At 44.2% G+C, this 26,345-nt stretch overlaps 1 protein-coding gene across 2 annotated transcripts in view; it reads left to right on the top strand.

The window, feature by feature from the left end:
• Window positions 1–3,105: 3,105 nt before the first annotated feature.
• GLRA1 (glycine receptor alpha 1) overlaps window positions 3,106–26,345 on the top strand; it is a 39,625-nt gene continuing 16,385 nt past the window's right edge. For both annotated transcript variants that reach the window (XM_052772132.1, XM_052772131.1), the window contains exons 1-3: window positions 3,106–4,442; window positions 20,083–20,213; window positions 24,163–24,230. In XM_052772132.1, the coding sequence (XP_052628092.1) occupies window positions 4,387–4,442; window positions 20,083–20,213; window positions 24,163–24,230 (255 nt within the window). In that variant the 5' untranslated portion in view covers window positions 3,106–4,386. The remainder of the gene's footprint in view (window positions 4,443–20,082; window positions 20,214–24,162; window positions 24,231–26,345) is intronic.

Genomic DNA, 26,345 nt, shown 5'->3' with positions numbered 1-26,345 from the left:
AGCCACCTAATGACCCATTCTTCATTACAGTAATATCTCATATAGAACACATCAAAAGCCAGTGATGCCTGGGGTGGGAGGAGAAAAAAAAAAAAAGAAAACCAGTTATCCATCTATCTAAAACACTAAAGAACAAGTGGCAAGAAACAGAAAAAACACCAGCTGCACTGGCTGGACCGAGTCATTACAGAGTCCTCAGCCATCACTGTTTGAATCACCATAAGGAAGGATAAAAGTCAAATTCACCTGCAGTGAAGACAGTAATGAGATTATTATGATAAGACAGAGTCAAGATCTAGCTCTCTGTCATAGAACAAGCATCCTCAGCCCAAATCCTGCAGCCCCAGCAACTTCTAGGCTTGCCTTGCTGGAAAGGAACTGCACACAATTCAGTCCCACCTGTTGGTTGTTGTGCCAGTGATGTTTCACTGTCAGCTGCAACTTTTAAAATATTGACCTGCTCCTGAAAGTTTAGATGTAAATACTGACCTCTTAAATTATAAGACATCTTATACTGCTCCAGCAGTTACCCTGCAATAACCATCTTTGTGGTGTCTTATGGTGAACAGAATCTATCACTCACAGCCCAGAAAGAAGACGACACAGAAGCTTCCCAGACAACTTCACCTAGAGTGAGTTTTGCAAGACTCATCCACTTTGAAACAAACTAATAAAAACAAGGTGAACACACAGCAGGTAATTATAATTTTAAGAGCCTCATTTGACATCACGATAAGTTATCTTCAACTCTGTCATTTGTACAAGTGCTACCAGAGAAATACAAATGCCTTTCAAAAGCATTTGGACTCTGTTTGAAAAATAAGAGACCTGGCAAGTAAACCCTCCCCCAAAAAAATCACAAAGCACTGCAGCAAAACCAAGCAGAGCTAAAACCCAATCTAAGAGCAAGCCAGGACAGATCCAGGGAGAGGAGTCCTGCCAACCAGTACCTGATGACAAGGGTTACTTACAGTAATGGTGATAAAATTGACTTCCAGCCATTATTAGATCTCTAGACCTGATTTCTGGTTTATCTACCCTTAGCTTCCTGGAAAGCAAGAGGAAACTAAAAACCAGGCATTGTACAGAACCAATGTGGGTAACTTCACCACAGATATCCCTCTAGATGGGTTTTAGTGGGGATTGGTTGGCTGTTTCTTGAATCATCTGGGTTAAATTAGAGGCTGGGAACTCCAAGGATCTGGAGTCACCCTGACCAAGGTCTGACACATGCAAGTAGCACATGCAGGGCACTGTACCAAGGCAAGCAAGTACCAACTGCCTTGGCACCAGGAGGAGATACAATAGTATACAGTCTAGAGTCAAATACCTCCAGCCCCCCCCCCCAAAAAAGAAAAAAAAAGGGGGGGGGAACAAGGAAAGTTTTATCCAGAATACATAGAATACATTCCTTTTCATAGCAAAACACTGATAAGACATCCAAAACTCACATCCCTTAAATTCACATTTCTTTTGATTTTACTCCCTGGTCTAAATCATCTTGATGCCTAGACCTGCTCCAAACATCTGTTGCAATCTGGTTTTGCCTCTGTTTCCCCAAATGCCAAAGCAAATAATGCTCCTATTTCTTTCCAGTAAGAAGAAATGTTTGAATACCAGCAGAAGAGTCCCTGAGCCCACACAAATCACTCAGTCACCATCACCACCAGGATAGATGACAGCAAAGCAGATAAGTTCTTTCCCTGGGAAAAGCAGTTTTGAGACCCTTCAACAGGAATAGCTGTGAAGCTTCTTTGTGTTATATGCACCCAGATTTATGTGCTTTCTTGATCTTATGCACAGCCACCCTGCTTCCCTAACCCAAGGTAGTGCAAGGAGAGCAAACGAGGACAAAAGGAGACAAGTCCAGATTCCTTTGGTATAAAGAAGATCAAAGTTACAACCAAGGGGTTGTTTCACATGAGACAGTCATACCTCTTACAGAGCCTATTTCTAAGGGAACCAGAAGTCTGACTAGCCTCTAGATTTAACCCACAGACACCAAGAGATGATTCTGCCTCCTGCTCTTTGTCCTGCTTCCCAGTAAAAATGCAGGCAAACATCATTTCTCTCCTGCTGTGCGGGTCCTGTTAACACTCCCAGTTTGGAGCTCCTCCTCTGGTCTGGCAGCACAGTGGGGACTGGAAAAGCACAGTGACAGACACTCATCCATGTGGGGATAAATATCAGGAGAGAAAGTACAGCAAGGAGCCAGCAAGCAGCAGGCAGGAAACGCTGCATGGAATCGTGTCCCCAGGAATCTCTACAAGTTGAAATCAGAGCCTGTTGTTAATCTAGCTAGACATTGAGACACAGTAGCTGGGGTAAATCAGATTAAACTCCTTCTGTATCAATGGCTAGAAGCCAAGCAGGTCTGTCTTCCTTTTTTTTTTTTTTTTTTAAATGATAACCCAAAGGATATTTCTGTCTGCTCAACTAAGTAAACATAATGCTTTAAAACAAATGAAAACAGGACATCAAAAACATCAGGTGAATTTTAGTATGGTAGTAAGGTATTTGAGATACAACCCAAAGTGAGAAGAAAAACTTGGTTATTTCCTAGCCTGGGGGGCTACAGTAGTGGTGGAGCAAGCAGTCCATTTCACCTCCACCCTTCCAACGTGGGATGGGATGAGTCTTTGAATAGATTAAAAGCAGCTAAAAAGGGGTTAAAAGTGACTCTTTCTTTGCCATGGGGGAGGGGGGGTTTGCAAAGCACAGGACAAGTAAACAAAACAGAACTTAAAAAGAAAAATCCCATTACACCAGGACAAGAGAGAAGAAAGAAATCCTAGATTATTTAGGACAGCTAAGTTTTAATTTCAATTTTCAGAAGTTGAGAAGCCGAGCAGAGTGACACACTGACAAAGTGACTAAGGAGCCCATTCCTCCCCACCCCGACCACCACACTCGGCACCCTGCGAGCACAGCTGGAGCTGCAATAAGAAACTGCCAAATGCTCCTTACCTGCCCTGGCCTTGATGGCTCTGGTGTTTGCCAAACCTCTTTGCAAAACCAAATGCAAAAGGGAAAAAAAATAATCAAATAAAACAATGAGAAAAAAAACACCAAAACACACTAAAAACCCCAAAACAGAGATGTTCCTTAAAAGCCAACAGCAACACATAGCAACTGTTAGCCAAGCAGATCTTCCACGAGATGGAGACTTAAGGCACGTTACGCTTGCCCTGTCAAGGGAGACGATTTCAGAGACTTCTTAAAAAGACAGCAATTCAGGTTAAAAAAAATGAAATAAACCAAAACGTATCAGCGCTTTAAAGGTTAACAGCTTCTGCTGAACAACATGCGTTTATCCAACCACGTCCTAGAGTAGTTTTTTCAGCCTCGAGACCAATGAGCACAGCTAAGAGGAGGGCCTTGGGATGGTGGAGAGGCTGAGTTACCCCCTCCCCTCTACCTTCCCTCTTCTCCACCTCCCCCTCCTTTTCTTTTTTTCTTTCTTTTTTTTCTTTTTTTTTTTTTAGTTTAGTAAATTAATGCAGCAAGAAACTCCCAAGATCTGGCGAGTCCTAGCAGGGGAGAGAGGGCAGAGGGGAAATGAGATGCATTAGGAGGACACTGAGCCACTTTCTTTCTGAGCACAATGGGAGTGCTTCCCAAGAAACTTCCCCTTCGTTCCCCTCCGCTCTAGCCCTGAGCAATGGGACACCTTCCCTACAGCAGCAATAACTTATCCGGGAGGAAAATAGCCCAGGAAGCAGGGATCAACAGCAGCCAAACGGCGGGCAGGAAAGCGACACAACCGGGACTGCAGCACGGCTCCACGCTGACAAATTCCTGTGGATGTAATTAGGAAGACACCCTGGCTAGCAGCGGAGATTAAAGCCCCGGGTTGTTGAGAGTCGTCCCCCCCTCCCCCTCCCATCTTACCCCCACCACCCTGATGGCAAACCTACACCCCCTGCGTCTCCCCCTCTCGCCAGCCTGATGTCCGGAGCGAGATCCCGCTGAAGGGAGATTTCGGTGCGGGAAGCCTGGTCCTCCGGCCCCGAGCACCACTGCAGTGGCGGTGGCGGGGGCACAGGCGGAGAGGAGGGACGAGCCAAGGCAGCGCCGGAGCGGAGCCGCCGGCCGCTCCGCAGGCGGCCGCGGAGCGCCGCGCACCGCCGCTGTCCAGGGTGCTGACCGGAGCCGCCCGCCAGACGCTGTCCAGGGTGCTGACCGGAGCCGCCCGCCAGACGCTGTCCAGGGTGCTGACCGGAGCCCTCCCGGCCTTCCCCCCGCCCAGCCTGCCTCGGGAGGGGTGGCTCGCTTCCCCTACCCATTCTCCCCAAGTGCCGGGTTACTTTATTGGCCAACCCCACCGGCCCACCCCTCACGGAGTACAAAAAAAAAAAAAAACCACACACAGCGAGAGCTGGAAAAATGTGCAACGTCAACGCGCTCGGAGTCTACGTGTGGGAGACAATCGTTTTCTTCAGGTAAGGCTCGGCTTTACGGGAGGAGCGTGTGCGCACCGGGCACTGCCGGGCTGGACCGCCGTGCCCACCCCAAGCTCGGGGCACAGCCCCTAGGCACAGCCTCAGCCTGAGGACAGCGGCGTTCCGCCTTTCTCGAGCTGCCTTTTCGCCTCCTCTCGGTTCTCCGAGACTGGCTATCGCACAGCCCCGGGCTCGGGACTTTCCGCGGCTTTGGGAGTTACTCCGTTTAATTAGCACCGCAATCTCGCTAACCGCAGTGCTGAAAACACCGACCCCGGCTGGTTGCAAAGTGACAACTAGTGGCGGCTGGGAATGCTGCACTTGAATTTGCCCGGGTAAATATTCCTACCTCGCCCCCTCCCCATCCTCAGATTGCAGGTTAAGGTGAGTTCCGTGGGATGCTTTCACTGCTTAGCTATGTTATCTTGAGAAATCGTGGGACTCCTTTTCAAGGAGGGCTCACCCTATCTCCTCAGCTTGCTATGTCTAAAGTCACTGAAAGCAAAGAAATAACCTCCTTCCTTCCCAACTTTTTTCTTTCATGTTGTTTTCAACATCCATCCCTCCCCTTGCAGAATCTAAGTGAAAGCCAAAGGGGATGCAGGGAGCTTTTTGCAATTATATCCGTTATCACCTAGCTGTATTTCATCTCTGTTTTAGATGTGTTCAGTTTCTCATTAAGGCTAAGGTAGGAGAAGAAACAGTTTTAGTCTTAAAGAACTGTTTCTGGTCCATCTCTCCTTGCAGTGCTTTTATTAAGTGGATAAAAAAAATAATATTGGAAGGTAGAAGCTCTTCTGTATTTGCATGAATAATGCAGGCTGCTCTAGCAAGTGATACATGCCAGATACAAGCAATTGAAAAAAAACCTTCTTTCATGTCCTGAACTTGCTCGTCAATCTTAGACTTCATTTCAGTTGCATGGCTCTTACTTCTGCATTTCTCTATTTTACCAAAGTCTCTTCTTGAAGTTTAATGTGAAAGAACAGACATTATTTACATATACATCACTGGTGTAATACTTATTATTTTATGAATCACAGTAGCAGACCTGCTGATACTGGCCAGACTTTTCTAGCTAGAGGTATCTCTCCTTTTTGAACACTAACAGCTTTCCAGGCATAAAAATTGGGATATTCCCATTTTTTCTGTAATTCTACAGAAAATCAGACAGCAAGATTGTAATATGAACTCAAAGCATTTAATGTTTATCTGTTAGGCAAACCAGGAAAGAAGTTCTAGAAATCACTAAAATCACCAATATCTGAAAAGCAACGCACAACACTCAGTACTTCAGAACCATCCTTTCTCATCTTATTTAGTCACAAGTGTATAGCAGCACTGCACAATACAGTGGGGTGGACAACAGGAAGCATATGTATGTGCAATAAACTCTTTAGTTAGAGTGTTGAAGCATAGAGATAAAATAAACAAGATTAAACAATACATAAATGCTCTGGAATATTGTCCATAAATAAGCTAGAAGGCAAAAGGAAAAGTAAAAAAAAAAAAGCGCATTTCCAGGCTTGTGTTTCCTATGGCCCTGGCACTAAAGCATCTGTCCAGCTCTCCTCTGAACTGCCTGAACAAGTGAGAATGATACATACTTGTCTTGCTGATCCTGTTCTATTATGCACACTTATGCATCACACGACACATGTGAGCACTTACAGATTCTCAGCACATCAATTGAAGTCCTGGGCATTCAAAACATTAGTAAACCAGTCCCTTCAGGTTCTAATGTAAATGTTTATACTGTTATAAATTATATACATATGCATATATATACATATGTGCTACATATGATTATGTCATACTGCATACAAAAGGTATTTCTGGAAGTCTAGTTTTCCTGAAATTAACAATTTCAGAAAATCTGAAAATTCTTTAATTCAATTACAGGGAGATGTTGAAACCAAATTGTTTTATATACTGCAATCATTTTCCAAACAAGAAGAAAATTCAGTAATTCCTGCTCAGAATTGACTCTAAGCAATGTTTTTCTTTTTTTCTCCCGCATTGTGTTATGTGTTCAATTTGCTACAGGCCAAAAATCTACCAGCCTTTCTGGTCCAGGAATAGCTTTGCTATTTCAGTTTCAGAGAGAGAAGTTTATTCATTAACAGTCATTCATAAATTTAGTGTGCCAATTACTCCTGCACTCAGTCATACATACTGTTTAAAAACCCACAAGCTGATAATCCAATAATCCATGATAGAAGTATGCATTGCTTCAAATTACAGGGTGTACCACACTTAACTGTCAGCTTGTCAAAAATATTCTGGAAAGAGAATCCATTATATGTTAGCCCATACACCACAAAAAAATAAAGAAAAATTCCAAGTCCTAAAGGAAAATTAGATACAGCCAATATAGGAAATAAGACTAGATCTGTTGCTTAAAAATGTCCTGCATCAGCCTTTTAAAAAACAAGACCCTGTGGGAAAGAGTAACAGCTGGTGTGTGAATGCAAACATTATGGTATTGCCAATATGATATTTGTTTCTGTTACAGTTGGGGTGTTTTAGAAGGAATTTGCAATAAGCAGCTTATTCTGACATGCTTTTCTTTATGGAATAGCATTTCCCATTTTGCTACCTGCCTTCTCGGACTGCAGTCACTTAGCTGTGACTAAGACATTTACTGAGAACCTGGATAGAGGCAGGGATGGAAACTGGGTTGGGGTGGGGGACAAAGAGTCTCCCGACAGACAGGCTGCTTGACCAACCTTTCCTTACACATATCTATGTAAGGCAAAATGCTATTTCTTGAAAATAAAAATAGATTGGACAATATTTACACAGGGACTTCCAGATGTCCTGCTTATATCTGTGGAGACATATACAAACATTCTCCCAAAGTCTAACTACATACACTGCATGTTCATTCCCTGGTTCAGCTGTGAATTCCTTCATGCAGAACAAAAAGCTACCCCTACCCTGTGATGATCTTGCCTGGACTCTGTTGTACCATCACTTTTTAATAGCTGTAGTGGTCCAGAAACACCACTGCATAAGCCTAGTGGTAGGAATGCCCCTTATACAAGTTAGGAGATAAGAGAGAGCCTAGAACTGACACCTTACCCAACTGGACACTGTCCTGTGAGGCTTTGAAATCGTTTGGGCCCGATCCTTGTCCTAATTGCATTTCTGTATATCAGGAATCAGCAGCATGACCTTCACTGAATCAAGATCTGAGTTGGCCCCTTCTGAACAGCAATCTGTCAGCTAGGAGGAGTGATTCAAGGCTACTGCTCCAAGTGATTCACAGGCTAAAAGTTTCTGCCAGCCTCAGACCCTTTTGGATTGCTCTAACTGGCATTTTTATATTCCCTCCTGTCAGTAACAGAGCTCTTCAATTCCAGTTTTTAAAACAATAAGAAGATGCCATTGTGAATATGATGCCTCTTAACTTTGTGGAAAGACAGACACTTTTTCCTAAAACAGTCTTGACAAGTATAGTAGGTGATTGGATTGCTGCTGATTTCGGGCTCTTGAAAATACAAGAAAATAAAAGGCAGGGGAAGGAAAAGGAGAGTAATGTGCATGTTATCTCCAAACCTTCTGCTATAGCTCTGCAGTGCTAGATAACATTACAGAGGTACCTGTGAATGAAGTGCTAACCAGAGGCTTCCAGAGCCACAAGCTAAGCAATGTAGCAGATATTCTCAGTAGTTAAAGAGTATTTTCCTCACACTAGCTAAAATCTACTAGAAGTTGTGCCTTATGACCTGTTGTGCCTCAGCTGAGTCTGTCAGCTCCTCCACAAAATAAAAATGATTTTGCAAAGGCTTGGACAAGATGGCTTTAAGGACACTCTTTAACTTCTTTGGTTTGCAACCTGTAATAGTCCCATTAGAGACCCTGATAAAAGTGTTACATATTCAAGGTTTGACAACGCAATGAGGTAGACAATTCTACCTAGTAACCCTTACAAATCATTCCACAAAGAAAGAGTAATTTGGTGTCATCCCTGTAGAAGCCCAAAACGTTTGGGACCCTGCCTTCTGCAGGGACTTTGATACACACTTCCAACCACCCATAACAATTCACTCGCATTCTAGGCAATGAAGACAAATCAACGTAAAACATTTTCTAACACAGTCTAATCTTAACCTTCCTCTCTAAAGAGCTGCCTTGAATGACTCCAGACCTGCTCTTTGGATAGAGCAGAACAAAAGAAAGGGTCTACAAATGCCTGGGCAAAAACCATTTCCCCCCATTATGGGTGGGGGAAGGAGCAGGAAAACCATAGACAGTCACCTTGCTTAACAAAAACATTACAAAAAATATTGCTGTTTCTCACATGCACTAATAAAATATCCTTCATCTCTGAGGCACTGCTGCTGTGCAGATTTTGGGTTATATAGACTGGCTGCCCACCTTGACTCCCATTGAACATTAACCTATACTGCAGTAAGTCCCACTGGCAGAACACAGATTTACTGTTCAAATCCCTAAAGGGAGCTGCTTCTGGAAAGAGATCAATATGTGGAGGGAATGGTAGGATCCTGCCCTTACATGTAATGGCATTACGTCATATGAATTGTCTACAGATACTTCCTTCAAGAACAAGAATTTAGGCATGGGAATTTTGTCTCCCCTTATTCCTCTTCTCCCATGAAGGAGGTGTTGGAGACCCTTATGTATGAAGCAAGTCAGCACCAAAGGACCCTCTGACTCTGTTTTAAGTGTCTCTGATTTAATAGCACAGACTAAAGGCTAAAAAGTTCATTCTGCTGCTGACCAAGTGATTCAAGTCAAAAAGGAAAGCACTTGTATGCAACAGCACGCTGGAGTTTCCCCAGTCTTGGGCAAACACTTTCCTTGTTGGCTTATGAAATTCATCTCACCAAATCCTCATGAGCTGACCTGGATAGAAAAGGATCCCAGCATCTGAATTAAGATGTTAATCAATGTCCAAAATTAAATTACTTTATTATCCCAGCTCTAACCACTGATCATTCATCTGTGATAGAAAGCCAGCAGAGAAGTCTGTTCTCATTTCATCTGAGCATGCACGTTAAAAGGGCTCACCAAATTTCAGTATTGAGAACAAGATGTCAGACCACCTAATGGATATAATTGCTATTTAGGTATTGATGAAAGACAAGGTTTTTAAAAATAAATCATGCTTTAAAAATCACAACATCCAAATCAAATCCACAACATTTAAATATGTCAAATCATTTAAAACTACTGAGTTTCACTTGCTCATTTTCTATAACCTGGAGCTTTTTTGAGAATCCCAGAGTGACTAGTATTAAGACAACAGATAGGCTGATAATGCATTTTGACTTCTATCTGTTTTATTTGCCTGTATCGGCTCTTGGTGTTGTGGCACATTAAATCAGGGTTTCGTTATTTCCAGTAAATTACCCTTGTGCTGTCATTACCTTGCATACTTTCATTTGACCTTTATCTATCAGCAAGAGCACAATGATTTCTATTCTTATGAAGTATGGTTACACTTGTGCACCTCACACCTAAGAGAAATGGCTCATCATATTCTTTCACATGCTAAAAATGTCATTCCAGCATACCCTTCTCTCCATGGCTTGATTCGATTTTTTGATTGACAAAAAGCCTCATTCCAAGCGCTTTTGGTAATTTCGGTGTGGGGAAAAACAAAAACAAACAAACAAAACCACAAAAACCCCAAATTTGGGATAAATGAAGCAAAAAGGAAGGAGCGAGAGAAGCAGGAATTCTTCCTGCTGCTCCAGCGCAAGGCACCAGAAGGATCACTAGCAGCCATGACCAGACAACTCAACACCGGGCTGTCTGGCTCCTGACTTCTAGACCTACTTGCACAGCCCAGAAAAGAGCCACTTTTGCATTGCAAAAAAAATATTGCTAATTCAGCAGGTCAGTTCCCCTTAGAGGCAAAAATAAAATAGAACAACACAAAATTCACCATTTCTTTGTCTCACCCTTCCCCCAAAGTATCCAAACAATTTACATTTGCACTTCCAAAGCCAGACAACAGAAACCATTTCCCTCGAGGGGAGGTGGTTTGCATTGGTATTTCTTAGCCAAGATGATCGGTTGGTGCAAAATGATGTAGTCCCCTTAACCTCTTGGGAAACTGCTGATATGCCCTAGCTGATCTGGTCCTGGAGGTCTGCATGCTTTGATCCCACTGGTGCTACTCCTAAATCTCTCCTGATACTTCAAGAGACTGACGCACAGAAACTGAAAAAATTAAAAACAAACAGAAATACAGCTTTTGTCCCCTCAGTAAGGCCAGATCACAGAGAGGGCCTGCAGAGAACAGAAATAGATAGAGACAGATGCACCCGTCATTTACACGCGCTGAGCACTCCCCATTATGCAGACAATTATTTCATCCATATAATGCACCATGGTAAGCTGCTGATTTGGGGACTGTACCACATCTGGCTGGTACATAGACACAGTTGGCATCCTGTAAATACATCTCCGTTGAATCTAAGTGCCAGCTGAGAAAAGCAGGAGAAATCTTAATTTACCAAACGCCACGAAATTTGGATTTTGAGAGGGAGGGGGAAACAAAAGAATGTACTTTTGCACCTGCTTTCCTTTTGATTTCTCCCTCTTCACCCTTCCACTGTGGCTCACAGCCCGCCAGGAAAGAGAGGGAAAAAAAGACAAAAACCCAAATGCTGTAGCAAACAGCCAGGGAACTCTTGTTTTTATCAGTGCCTCATTGCAGGGCAGGTGAAGAGGGAAAAAACTACCAAGAGGTGGCCAAGACAAGGAGTGTCGCATGCATGGAACAGCTGGGCTTGCAGTGCAATCAATCATCACACACATTGCCTTCAGACGAAAGCTGCTGACAGCAGCTACCCTCCCCACGCCTGCCCTGCCAGCAATGCCTGCCCCTAGGACCACTTGCCCAGAATGCAGATCCTGTCTCCCAGCCCCAGCAGGGCTGGAGTAAACACACAAATCAATAAATAGCAACAGAAGTGGGATCAATGGTGGATCGGACCACTATTGTGTGCATCTAGTTCACCAGCAAAATGCAGCTGAGCCAGGAATCGTGCAGAAAATCCAACAAAATTCATGACTTCTCACCTTTACCCGATTTCCTTTGAATTTTTTTTTTTCTTATTTCAGATGATGCAAGTAAAAAGATGCTTTGTACAAAGCACAGGCCCCTCCTCCCCTCTCTTATGGAGGAGGTATAAAACCTGAAAGCATAGAAGGGTCAGCTGTTATCAGCACCCTTTAAAAAAATCCTTAGCTCCAGATGTCCCTGCTAGTGCCAAGAGCCCCTGTGCAAGATGGGTCAAGTCCCACACCACAGCAGGATCTGCACACCATGTGTATTACCACAATTGGGAGTAGGGAAGCAAGATGCTCTGAATTCCTGGTTGAGGCAGCCTTTTCTTGTCTTGTAAGAACTGCAAAGACAGGCTGTGGACAAAAAAAAGTGACTTTTTGTGGGGTGTCTTTACAATCTTGTCTCTTTGTTCACTCCCACTGCTTTTACCTTCTGGAAGCACTGCTGAGCAGGGCAACAGTTCCTGGCATATCCACACACGCAGATTCTTTTTTTTCCTGCACCAGAACTCCCAAGATCTGATTTACAAACCAAAATGCATGCATCCCACCTCTCCTGCCACCCTGTGTGCCTGAGAATCGCAAGCATCCTCCAGCTTCCAGCCCCATCCATCACACCCTGACACAGAGCTATGGGCTTAGAAATCATCTCCCAGCAGCGTGGCTGACAAAGACCAAGCCTCATCAAACATAACCTGCTCTCCTGCACCAACACAGGCCCTGCAGCACTGCCAGGGTTGAAAAGATGTTGGCTTTTTTTTTTTTCCTGTCAGGGAAATGAAGAAACCAGAGTCAGAGGGCAGCCGCAGTGGCGAGAAGAGCCCTTCTGGGCAGGGGACCCAGAGCTTAGCCATTCATTCCAGAAGTTACATTTCATTATAGCTCATGAATAAACTGATAAATTACACCAGGAATCACAGACAGCACAGAAGGAACATTCATCCCCAAGCAGGGTATTTGCGTTGCAATGACAACTAATTCTATCAGAAAATATCAAAATGAGCTCTCTTATCATGCAACTCATTTTACACAGTACAAAACACACACATTGGAGAGCCCCAGTTTTACTGTGGGACCCACAATTTTATAGGGAGGTTATGCATGTTAGCTCAGGAGACATTTCAAAGCAAAAAGTTTTGGAAGATAAACCCCACCACCACTCTGCACTGCACGTTATATCTCTTTTAAAAGAATTCTATTCATACTACCTCTGATTTATCAAAAAAGAAAAAAGCAGTTACAATATTCTTATCCAACCTTAACGAGCAGCATAAATCCTTAAACTAAAACTAGTTTTTAAAAAGCTGCCGTAGTAAGTTATTTGAACTGATGAAAACACGACTGATAGTGTGACTGCAGAGCTATAGATAGAAGAGCATCCACGATTTCTTGTAATTCTCTGACACTTGTCTGGTCTGTGATCTAAAACCTTCTGACGTCAATTGAGGTTCCCACCCCAGCTCTCCGTCCAAACGCTAAATCAAGAGCACATCAGTGAAGAGAATATTGTTACCTAGAATATGAAGCCTTGTCTTGTAAAGACATTTTCCCCCTTTATTTACTGCATTCAGGAAGGCTGTTTATGCATAAACTTTAAATATCTGACTAGCCCCCCTGACTTTAAAGGGAATATTCAGTGTGTGTGAAGCTAGACACATGCTTTTGTCTTTGCAGGGATTTTTTTTCCTTTGTTTTTTCAATGAAAAATGCAATTATAACTTTTTTTTTTAAAATCCTTCAGTATATGCACATGTAAGAGTCAATGCTGGTGTTTGCTGGATTTAGTTCACAAGTGATTAAAACCTGAGCATTGACTTGTGCTTTTCTGTTTGAATTGTTTTCAAACCTGTCTCAGTGGCTTAGGATCATACATCTCCAGAAAGTCCCTACTTGTGCTCCAAGAGCAGTAGATGCTTCTGGAAGAGGAATTTGTTGAGAATGTCACTAGAGAGAATGCCTGTGGCTCAAAACTGACTTTAAAACACACTTTTCATTTAACATGCAATAAGCAAGAGTGACCACCCAACATATGAGAGTTTGAACAACAGTCCTTGTAAAAGCAGGGACCTCGCATGCAACTGAGCACTACTCCCATGCAATTTGTTGGTCTCCCTGTGCTCTTCCCATCTCAACTATATGCAACATGCAGATTTCTCCCTACCCACCCCCCAGCTGATTGTCTAGTCATTTATTATTTTCTTATTGCTCTGTCCAGGCAGCGTCAGCAATTGTTCCAAGTGCTGGTGTCTTTCCATAGAGTTAATCAGTGTAATTGGGATGTTTTATAGTTCTGGACAGGGTGCTTTGCCATATGGCGGAGGAGCCATGGGCTGCAGGAACATGGCAGCGGAACGCAGAGACACCAGAATGCTGCAGTCTGAAGACGAGATTTTTCTCACTCCAGTAAAGTTGTTGCAGCTTTCCCTGGATGGGAATGATCACAGGGGGTTAATTCCCTGAGGCCCATGGAAAAGTGCCTCCCAGCTCCTCTCATCCTGTACAGCCACAGGGACCAGTGGTAAGGTGTTGTGCAGGGCCTTTGAGAGTGTTTTGGAATCCTTTGGGTTAAAACTTTAACTGATTACATCCTGTGACTACTGCAATGCAGTTACTTCTGGTGCAAAAGCTAAAATTGGTTTAAACAGCTCACAGCAGAGCACAACCATCCAAGACAGACACGGCAACATTTAACAAGCCTACTTTTTTTTTTCCCATCCCCCTCCTCCTGCCATGAATAGGGATAAATAATAGCTTATAGCCCATTTCTTTGTCAGAGTGAAATCTCCTTCTCGCAGGTTTTCAAACTCCATATTTCACCAGTCTCACCATACCCGGCTATTTTCCTATCCTGTCCCAACATCCAGGTCTGCTTTACACCTCTGTTGCACAAGCTCTTAGCTGAATTCAGAAAACAACCAAGTCCAAATTTCCTCCCCACCTCTGAGAATTAGCTTTGCAAATTCACCCCTGTAGCACACCCCACATCCATACTGCAGGGACTGTAATTACTAGCAGTTGAGCATGACCACATGGATTGCAATCAGTACTGTGCAACCAGCACATCTGTAATGCTCAGAGCTCCTGCTACTCTGCACCATGGCAGGCCAAAACCATAGCATCAGGGCTCTCTTCTCCCCATGCACCTCCACTCTTTTATCCTGTCCATCTCTACCACTATAGGCCAGGAATTCAGACAACGTGACAGAGAAAAACATGCAGACAACGAGTTTCATCCTTTTTAATTGAATTGCATATCAATATTGATTGTGCTATTCATTTTGATAGTAAATCTAATCATTAAAAAAAAAAGTCTGCTTGCAGTCTCTGCCAAGCCTTCCCAGGCCAGCGTCTGGCAGCATTTCCCTCCAGATAACATGTTGACGTGCAGTCAGAAATAACAGTCTGGGTGCAGAGTTTAGGGCTGCCCATTTTCCTTTTCACCAGGAAAAATCTCTCCTCTGTCCTTCCTCCCTCTCTCCAGCTGCTGAGGACAAGATGGAGACAGGCAGCCCCAGCATCAGCTGAGGCTGAACACAGGCTGGGCTCTGCTGAGCTCCAGTCTCTGCTCAGGGGCCTCTGTGCCCAAGAGGCACCGTCTCAGGGACAGGGAGAGAGTTTGGGAACAGCCAGGGGAGAGTTACCATGGGTAATGCTAGTTAATCGTCGACAGCACGATGCCTTTCTGTGCCCAACCGTCTGATGTTCTCTTTGCAATTATGCCGCTCAGAGCCTGTTGGAGTCAATAAAACTAAGCTCATCAATTCTCCTGTGTCCCCAAGACCCCGTGCTGCCCTAGCCTCGTTTTGAAGGTAGTGGGAGAAACAGTTATACTGGTCACCTCAGCCTGCCTCAAAGACCTGATGGATATTCCTCTCCCCTGGGATGCCTACTTACAGAAAACATCACATTTGAAGGACAAATGTGTGAGCTGGCTCACCTGAACACTACTCTCAACACATCCCTGCCAAGATTTCTGGCTTGCATTGCATTTCAAAATAAACAAACCACTTCAGAAACCTTTACTGAGCAGCACTGAACCAGGGTAAGTGATCAGCTATCTTCTATTTCCCCAATCTGCAGAGAGCCCAACCAGAGGAATAAACCCAGTGCTGTTCTCTTGAGCCACTGATGTTGCACCACCACAGGGACCTGAGCCTTCCACACTTTGCGGGGAGATATTTCCTCTGCAAACACTTGTTTTGCAACAGTTTGTGTTTCTGCTGCCAGACATTATTTTTTACCCTCAGAATTAATGATTAACAATTAAATTATTTGACAGGGGAATAGAGGCCCCGTGCTAATTAAATTCCTTCATCTCTCCTCTTCGCAAAGAAAAAAATTGATATTTCTCAGTATCTGCGTTCAACCAGAACAGGGCAGTTTGTGATGTTGGACTTAATTAGATGGACAACCATTGGCACAGCCAAAAAAAAAAAAAACCCCATGAAATTATTGCACAAGGGCCATACAAATGGGGAGAGGACGAGGAAACAGCCAACTGGGGAACTGGGAACCAAGCAAACTGATATGTCCAGACTGCAGAAGAGCTCCTTTCTAAACCAAATAACTTTTTAAAAGAATATATCATCTGTTTAGCTGAAACAAAATAATGCAGACAGAGCAAACAGTGCCTGTATAGGCTGGGAGAAACCAGTAATAGGTGTCCTGCAAAGCCCAACCGCTCCATTTTAAGGAATGCAATTCTGAGTAGCTGGGCTGTTCATCTCTGCCAGCTTTCACCTTCACATACCTGCTCGTGGGCTGGACTTCCTAGGGGCTTGGTGGTGTCTGCTTACATGCCAGCATTAATATCACAAAATATTATGCTAGTTCATCAACCTTTGAAGAGATCCTTTCCATTGTTGTTGCCGTGATGATTGCCTCATGGCACTTTCTCAGCCAGATCCACTAGGGATTACACCAGCATAAATAAGATAAGCCGCTGTCTGTCTGCTATTAAAATGCACCAAGATGCTCTCGGCTCAGACAACATTCTTGCACCAATGCAAACTAAATTCTCAGTGTTTGTTACCTGTTTTGCCTCCTTTTGTTTATTCAGAGAATAAATTTTCTCTCTGAACAACACAACAACCCACCCCAAGTTTCCAATTCTCTTCTATCATCAATAATTTTCAAATCACTTGGCAATTTTGTTCTCCCCATCTCTGCTGGGCCAGGAGATGAACAGTCCCATGGGACTTTCAAGGATGCTTCTGTAAGAATTAAGGCATGGAGAAAATCCCAGAAAGCTCCTAAGGCAGCACATACGGAACTGGTCAAGACAGACCTGGAAGATAGCAGAAGCCAATAGCTTTTTCGGGTGCTGTTGGAGCTAAACTGCCATAACAAAGCCCAGTTGTCACAACCTGAGTGAACATTTCAAGGTTGTGTTAGATGCAATCCATCCCTCCAAAGTGTGTGCATGGGGGGGATCAGCCTCTGTAGCTCCCAGTGGTGTTTTCTACTACTACTTCTGAGGAGATCAGGGAGTAGACACATCTGCCTGCTGCCCATAGAGCCTGCTGCTGGAAGGGCTTTGCTCTTCCCTCATCCCCTGCTTTCTTGCCTTTTCTTCTTAAATCGGGGGGGGGGGGGGGGGGGGGGGAGTTGTTACCAGCTCATTTTAGGAAAACATTTAGTAACCAAATAGAAACTGGAAGAAACTCAGAACTCATCATTCCTAGGTCACCTGGGTAACACCACACAGCAGCCAAACAGAGCTTCTAAAATACACACCAGGAGGCATGAAACCACATTTGACAGTTTCAGCACATCCCCAAAGGTGCTCACAGAAACTGCTCATAGGGATGGGCATGAAGCTGCAGAAAGCAGTGGGGCTGTGACAGGGCAGTCCTCTCCCAGATGCTTGTGGGATTCGTTTATCTAAACATATACTTCCATGTAGGAACTGAGCCCTTGAAATTAATTTACTTGCAACTTTGATGCAGAAAGAATCAGAAAATGGCACCCAAGAAATACCAGGAGACTCATTCATTTGGAAGTGGAGTGAACATATTCAGCGCAGGCTTTCACCCTGAATTTACAGGAAAGCTGAGCACCAACTTCTGTGCTTTTTCACCTCATTTTTTTTAAACGAATGCCAGGGGAATTGCAGTCTCTAATTATCTTTTTGCACTTAAAGCTTATTAGATTTGTATTGCCTCATCCCCCCCTGCCCCCCACTTCTCCACTTCCATATACTTCCTCCAGTCTACAGTTAATGAGAAGAAATCAGTGTATTGCACTATCTGGCATCTTGCTGCTGAAGTGGCAGAAGTCTTTGGTTACCAAAGTCATTTGCTGCTTAATTGAAATCTTCTCTCAACTCATTGCCATGCAGACACTCTATTGGAATGCAGTAGTCGAGCCCAGTATTGATTGTCCTCCCACTCCCAGCTTTTTTCTTCTGAGTTTGCAAATCAATTGCACCCTGTTGTATTCCTTCTACCAAAAAAGAAAAATAAATTAAAAAACATCACCCTTTCCACAACCCCATCTACCCCTGAAACAGACTGGTTTGGCTTTGCATAGTTTCTTGGAGCAGAGATGGAGACAAGGCAAGAAATGGCACGTGGCTATAGTAAAATCTAGATCCACACCTTGTCAGATCACCTCCAAGCATGGGTGTGCATCAGCTAGTTCAGATAAGGTCCAGTGTGGGAGTGGATTGTGAATATATAGAGGGTGAACAAAATCCTAGTTTTAGACTCTCACTGGAAGTGATCCAGAATTTATCTCCCCTCTTTACTTCAGAAAGTAAACAATTTTTAACAGTCAAAAATCTAGTAATCAGAGAATGCTAATACAGTTGCAGCCTGCAAAAGAAGCCAGACTGCAGTTGTGAGTTTGCAGGATTGAAAACCAAGGCTTGGCAAGCCTTCTCTCCTAACACTAGAGAAGAAAGTCAAGGCAATACAGGTTACTACAGACTCCTGGTTTTGAAATTATGGTACCCAAGCGCTTTTGAATCCCACCCATTTTTAAAGTCCCAGGGAACCTGGTGGTTCAAAATGCTCTTGACAAAATAACATTTGTGGTTTTGGAGTCTCAGCTCAAACTTGCATTGTATGAACAGGTCTTTGAGGGCAGGGTCACATTAATGCCATGCATAGTAACCATCCCTAAATTCTTCCTGATAGATCTTGTGTCAGTACTTAGCACTACTTTTCTGAACGACAGCAGGTTTGACTACTGCAAAGTTTCGCGATACAAGAAATGCTAAACTTCCCAAGGTGAGGTCCTCATGCTGAAAGAGGACTCCATGGTGTCATTTGAGAGGACACATGTAGCTAAATATCTTGTGCCTGTTGTGAACACGCTTAAGCCTCTCAGCTGCTCTGCCACAGTGGCTTCTCACAGTTCCCACAGAGCCTTGGTACTTTAAAAAATTCAGGAGTTTTGCAAAGGGTGAAGCAATGAGCCTCACTTCCTCCTGAGCAGCTTGCTTTGGCTTATTATACATTTGCATTGCAATACTGGCTGTAGGCGTTAACCAGCATCAGGCATCTGAACCCACAGGCAGAGACAGCTCTTGCCCTAAGCACATTGTATGTCACCTATGGGGTTTGTGGGGTTTTTGCCAGTCTAGGCAATTTTACACCGTACTTTCAGCCTGGCAACAGGTCTGTGTTCAAGCAGAAGCCATATAACCATAGGGAAGGAACCAAATAGTGTCTATTCCTGTCTTGGAAATCAAACCTTCCTGCAAAGTTGAGAATGAGCACCTAGTACCAGGGGTCACTTGTTGCTGCGTAGATGGCAACAACAGAGACTTCGTAAGCCCAAATCATCACCCTGCAGATCTTGTAGACTCCCATAGGGTCAGAAGGCACATTGCCAGCCTTAGATTTTCATCTTCTACAGATAAATTGGTAATTTCACTCTTTCTGCCCCAGAGGCCATACAGGTTCCCAAAAGCCTTCATTTCCTTTCATCCTCAACCCAACAGGAGTATCATTTCAGGATCACACTCCACACACCTCCCTGTCCACAGGCTGTGTTGCTGTATTGAACTCAGACCCCTGCATTGCAGGTACCAATAGCAAATGCTGGACTGACCAGCAAGCTGGAAGCAAAAAATACATCTATCTCCTACAGTCCCCAAGGCTCTGCAGGAGCTATACAATCACATGACGCTCATTTAAGCCTTGAATTCCAGATCGCTCTGATCCTACCTGCCTTCTGGAAAATTAGACTGTCAGAGTACCAAATATGCTCCTTGCTATTTGCCATGTAATTAAGCTGTAATTGCTGCCCAAGGCTAATCTCAGAGTGTATTTTACCTGTGGAGCTCAGTGCCAGAGTTCACATTTGTAATTTAGTGGCATGCCAAGGAGCTATACCTAAACTCACAAAAGGATTTTCTCCACTCATCATCTCTCTTCTACTTTGGTGGCAGCCGGGATTCTGTAGTCAGAGATGTTTGGGCTGGGCAAACAAATTAGCAGAGACCAGCCTCATTAGGAATTCACATGGGTACCCATCCTGCCTCACAGCAGGAACGAGATGCTGACTGCTCTGTTTCTGGACCCCAAACCCTCCCCAGCAGCATGGGATGTACACTGAAACACTCTCTTTCTTTCTACTCACACAGCCTGGCGGCCTCCAAAGAAGCTGAAGCAGCAGCACGATCTGCCCCCAAACCCATGTCTCCTTCCGATTTCTTGGATAAGTTGATGGGGCGAACTTCAGGATACGATGCCAGGATCAGGCCAAATTTTAAAGGTATGCAAAAACCCTGCTTTGTGGCTTTATTTCATTTGGGGACTGAAAACTGCATGCAATCCTCATGAATGCCTCCCTAACTGTATATGGCATATGAACAATCTTTAGGTTCATATGAAATACGTATGATAACGAGAGATTTGGCGCATTGATCCCTTGTAGATGTCTGGAAAGGCATCTGACTTCCACTCAGAAAGGGAACAACCTTGTAACAACTTTACATGCAGGAAAAACTTCAATATAGGGATCGGGGATCCTGCCAAACCAAGCAGTGACTGGCAGGGAGCTGAACATCTTGCAGATTAGGAGAAAAACCTCAACTTTCCTTTCCCCTTAAGTCACTGCCCACAGCACCTTCTAATAGTGGGCAATGCTCCCCCCTTACACCCACTGAAGCCAAGAGGAGTCTCTCCCATCAGCTCCAGAGGAATTCAGCAAGATGCCAGGGGCAGCTCTGACCCACCACTGTCCCCCATAGTAAAGGGGCTTTTAAGCTAGGGCCCAACACAGCTCCAGTTCACACCTGATTTCCCCAGTTCACCCAATACTCACTGGCAGCCAAGCAGCATTGGCGCAGGCCCTGGGAGAGGCAACAGAACCTCTTTCTTTGCTCCTCAAAACACCTCTTCTAACAAGGGTGGGGTTTGGGTTTGATTGGGTTTTTTGTGGGTTTTTTTTGTTTGTTTTCTTTTTAACTGAGCTCACTTTCCCAGAGCTATTTGCCCTTGAATCACACCCAGAGATAAAGTGGGACCTGCCCCCTCTCAGCCACTGTTCAGCCCTCTTCAATGCTCATTTCATTCATTTCTTTTGTTTCCTACTACCAATTCCTCCTCCTCCCCCCAGAGAGTCACTGGCAATGCTATCATAGGACTCCCAGGACCCATTAATCTTGGTGACAGCACCTGCCATCCAGCTTCAAACACTAAGCTCTATACTGGGCTCTTAAACCCAAGTGTACATGGGAAGCTTATGTCTTGGTAATCAACTAGGCAACAGAGAACACTGCTGTTTTTATCCAAATCACAAAGAGTTAAAAAAACAGCCTGTAAACCTGCCTACCACTAAATTATGCACACACACAAAAGAAATTAAACTTTAATATTTAATGAAATGTATACATTATCTTCCTGCTGAAGGCAGCTGTATTGCATTTTTATTTGAGATAATTTAATTTCAGTTTTATTTCAATGAACTACACCTTCCCCACAGGGCAGTTTTGCTGGCTTAGCATCCCACACATAAATCAGGCTCCAATTTATATGGGAGGCATAGGAGGTGTTTTACAGAGCTTGGGGTTGTAGCTCTCAAAGCATGTCATTTAAATTAACTGCAGTAACTCATAAGGGCATTTTAATGGCTTAGATCTAAATGAAAATAATACCAAAGATCCGTATCAGATTGATTTTTGGGGAGGGGAAGATTAACAAAGAGAAGATTGCAGCTTTTCCATAAATGCTGTAAAATCTGAACTTAGCTGTGGATTCACATTCTGAGAACAAGGAAGAAGCATTTGGGCTTTGGTTCAAGTTGGAGGATGAAACCAGTAACTCAGGCAGGGACAGAGTTGAATCCAGCCGGTGTGGGACAAGGGGCTTCTCACCTAGGCTGTACCCTTAACCCAGCTCCTGGAAAACTATTCCTTCACAACTGCATCCCACTGCAGAGGTGGCACATTTCAGTGGCAGGCAGGGAAGTTTCTAGAGCCTCACACAAGCTTAAAAAAAAAAACAAAAAAACAAAAAACCAAAACCCTGCAGAGTGCTCACAGCTCCCCTTGGACGCAGTGGGAAGAGCACAGTGCCTCAACAAGAGCTGGGCTGCCCCAAGGAGAGAATCTGCTTCAGGTGCACTGGGCCAAGCTCATCCCACACTCAGCTTCACATCAGCACAGGATCAGGAAGAAGAGGGCCAAAATCTTCCATGCACATCAGTCATGAGCACATGCAGTCATCCAGGAGGTCAGCTCAGTATTTTTTCTTATGCTGTGCCCTTTGAGACGGGACATGACATGCACATGGACCTTCTATATGGTTCATGAGGTGGATCCAGAGATGAAAACTATTACTCCTGAGCTCAACAGGAGCACTACAGAAGGGTTAAAACAAGCTGTAAAGCCTGATCAACTGTGTGCTTTCAGCTGCTGGATAAACTTCACAAGCCTTTTGGATAAGAGGGGTTGGTGAAGGGGGCAAAAAAAGACACCATTTTGTATCTGATATTTTAGCCCATGCCTATGCTTAACAGTCTGGAGGAAGAGCTGCCCAGAGCGAACAGTGTGCGAGCTGCTGCTGAGCTGGCAAATGGCTGTCTGGGAGCTGGTTAGACAGAAGCCTGCTCAGATTGCCTGGGACTCATACCAAGAAAATCCCAGCCATAGAGAGTATTACCATTAGGTGGCTGCAACCCTACTCCCACAGAGAACAGGCACAAAGTTTCAGAAGAGGCCAAAGTAGGAGAGGAGGAAAGAGAAATGAAGAGGGGCAAACCAAGCTCCAAATGTTACTCAGTAATCAGGAGATTCCATTAATTTCCACACAGGAGGAAGTTTGTACTGATTAGGGGCACAAGCCTCTCCTTAAAGCCTTTACTCCCCCCCAGTATTTCACCTTGCAGCAACTGCCAGACTGCAGATGTGGCCTTAACTGGCAAGCATCGCTCCCCCAGTGAGGCTGAGCCATCAGGCAGTGTTTGAAATGGAGACACCATCCTTATCTCCATAAAAGATGGGGGAATAATCTAAAAATCCACACTCACCACTTCCACAGATCTCATCTTCCCAGAAGCATCAGTCACAAGGATGATATGAGATTAATCCCCTCAGTGTTCAAGGGGGACCTTGGTTCCTGGGGCAGTGTCCTCTGCTCTCTGCCCAGGCTGCCTTTCCCCACCACACACCAGGCAGCACCAGTAGCAGGTCCTTTGGGAGCCCCTAGAGCAGGGGCCCCTTTTGCTTCTCCCCTCCCCTTGTAAAGGCTCTACAGAAATCCTCTTATTATATATGGGCAAGGCACTGGTTTGCCAGGCACCAGATATGGCTCTGGTTCCAAAGTGTTTTCCAGCTTTTCGCGTTGGGCTGAACTGCAGCTCTTGGCATCTCCCTCAGTGCAAATACAACATTTCCACCTCAGATTTGCCAGGCAATATTGTGGTCCACTTCCAGTCATACTGGTACCTTTGGGTACCAGTACCACAGAGACAGGCAGACCCCCATGCCCTCTAACGACAATGTTTTCATCCCTTAATCCTCACTCCTCTCCTTTGGTGGCCCCTTAACTTTTCTAATACAAACAGGCAAAGCAAAGCTTTGGTCTGAAAGCAAATAAAGCCAAGGAGATGCATGGCCCGAAGTCTGTGAGGACAGCCAGAGAACTTCTGCTGGCAGAACCCTGAAGTCTCCTATCCAGCTGTGAGTTTAGCAGACACCACCATTATCACATGGGGTACTTGTTCCTTCGCCTAGCCTGATCCCTACAGCACTCTGCTGCACTGGCTCCATAGGGAGCATATGGTCCTAGTTCAGAAACATTTAGATGCTTTAAATGAGTATTTTAAAAGTTTAGAGCTCTAAACAAGAGGGCCTGTCAGTAGTCTCTCAACTCTTTTCTGAGATGCATTGCCATCATGTTCAGGGTGAGCTTGCCACCCATACAGCAGTGTCGAGATATCTAGAAAGCTGTCCTGCCTGGCTGTAATCTGTTCCTTTTCATCAAAACAGTTCACAGAAGAGATATATAAACACTATCCCAAACAGGGGAACAGAGGCAAAGCAAGAGCACTGTCTGATGTCAAACTGGCATCAGAACCAAGACTAGACTAAGCTGGTTCATCCAGACCATATTCCCATACTCACCCTGTTCCCACAATAGGTTTTAACACTACAGAGTGGAAATACTTTGTCTTATAAGCACACAGTGAACTGCTGTTCCAATCTGTATTTGTCATGCAGGCCCACCAGTGAATGTCAGCTGCAACATTTTCATCAACAGCTTTGGTTCGATTGCAGAAACAACTATGGTAAGTAAAAATCACAGCACAGCTGCTTAGCTACTGGCTCAGCCTCATTGCACTCCCAGCAAATGCAGCATAACCCTCCTCTTTAGTGTGACCAGAGGAAAATACTGTCTCCGTGTTCCCAAGTTTACCTAAGGTTTGAGTAAATTAATGGTCAACACACAAGACTCATACTGCATGTAGCTGAAGATCACACAGTCTCCATCTGCTTCTCTGTGAAAACACTGTACAGGCAAAGCATAAGCATCAGAAAGGGAAACAAATAGTCTTTTCTGAAGACTTGCCTAAGGCTCCAAGCTCAGAGACAGTTGCAAATACTTTAAGTGCATATAAATCCAGCAGTTTGAATCAATGCTTTAAGTGAAGGGCAATCAGCTGAACTCAAATTCAGTCTGCACCAGATTTTGGATCCCCAAAAATTAAGAGAATCACTAGATTATTATTTTCTTGGAGACATATTTCTGATAGCCAATGATTTTTAACAAAAAAAAAAATGAAAACCAATATTTGCAAGTTAAGGCTCACTTCAGACAAAATTAGTGAACATGGCTAAAGGCTGTATCTAATTGGCAAGACACTAGGAGCAGAGGATAATTGCGCTATTTGAAAACCGTTAAAGATTTGTTGTGACATAATCAGTGAACAACAAAAGAAAACTCTGGAAGTACAGTGCCTTACCTCTGTGCTAATTAAAGCTAATCCAGAAATATGGAGTTTAATTAAGCTGTGGTAATTCTCTTTCTAGAAAGATGTTGAATAAAGAATGCAAGACTCCAGCTCCAGGTGTTTTGTGCATTGAGGCAGGATGTTATAGGCTTTACATATAGATCACGCTCCCTGATTTGAATAAGTTACTTGTCAGAAGAGACTTATAACCCCAGATATATAGCTGTTGATCTCCTCTGACAGTGGTGTGCATGACACTACACCATTCTTCTGGAAATGTTTGGGGTTGGGGGCAGTTCAGTTCCAGTAGTAGAAAAAAAGCTGTTACTCTGTCCAAGCACAAAGAAACACATGTCATAGTTGGATTGCAGAATTTGTCAGAGTTCATAGGTGATAATTGTATTCATGGATTCATTTGTATATCAAGCAAAAAAGAAAGAACTAGAACCAAAATACACATCTGTTCCTAACGTACTACTTTGTTGGACACCTCCTTTGGCATTACAGGCAATAAATACTCTGTTCCTACACAATCTAGCAGAGGTGATCCACAGACTGCAAGGGAGAGGGGCAGACCCACAAGGGATCCCTGTGCAGCATACAGAGGACATTACAGTGACATGTTTTTCAGTATTTCTGTCCTACGTTGCAAGATGCATTGGAGCAGTCATACAAGGACACCACAGGATCCCAATAAACAGGATGGTCCATAAAATTAGCATAGACTAGCATGAGAGAGAGATGCAGTTCACCTCCAAGACATGCTGCAGGGACTTGCTATCCTCTCCAGATGCCACTCATTTCATAGTCTACCTTCCATAGAAAAAATTCCCATGGGAACCCAAGAACACCCCCTGGGCACACTGCTTTGTCTAGAAATACCCAAGCCGGCTCTGACAAGCTAGTCCAGATGTCAGGCTGACGCAGCATTGCACACAACCTAATATAATGCGCTTCTTTGGGGACAGCAATTCTGCTTGTAAACACTGATGAGAACACAAGCAACACAGGTACTGAAGCATCTAAAACCAAGAGCCCAGCAAGTCAGAGCAGTCTTTGGGATTTGCTAACTTGGGATTTACTCTGCAGAGAAGCCAGTCTCTCCTCGCTGTTTGAGGATGCAGCAGGTCAAACAGGCAGCATCAGCTCCCCACCACAGTTTCTGATAAGGGCAGAGGGTCCTGTCATGAAGGGAATTTGAGACAGACCTGTCTACTTTGAATTCAAACCAATGATCAAATATCTGGGGCAGTGGGAAAGTGTGGGTGGCAGAGAGGCAATTCAGTGTTTTACCATAAAGAAAGCAGTATTCTATCATCAGCCCTTGGGACTGATGATGGTAACACTCCCCCAGCTGCTTCACTGGCCAAAGAGGAAGAACAGCATTACGGTTTAAACCTCAACCGTTAGGCCTGGCAAGGGAACCTGTGATTGGGAACACAACCCTGTGAA

Source organism: Harpia harpyja, chromosome 20, assembly GCF_026419915.1.
Source record: "Harpia harpyja isolate bHarHar1 chromosome 20, bHarHar1 primary haplotype, whole genome shotgun sequence".
Taxonomy (NCBI): domain Eukaryota; kingdom Metazoa; phylum Chordata; class Aves; order Accipitriformes; family Accipitridae; genus Harpia; species Harpia harpyja.
The sequence above is the reverse complement of the archived record's forward strand: the minus strand, read 5'-3'. Positions and strand labels throughout refer to the sequence as shown.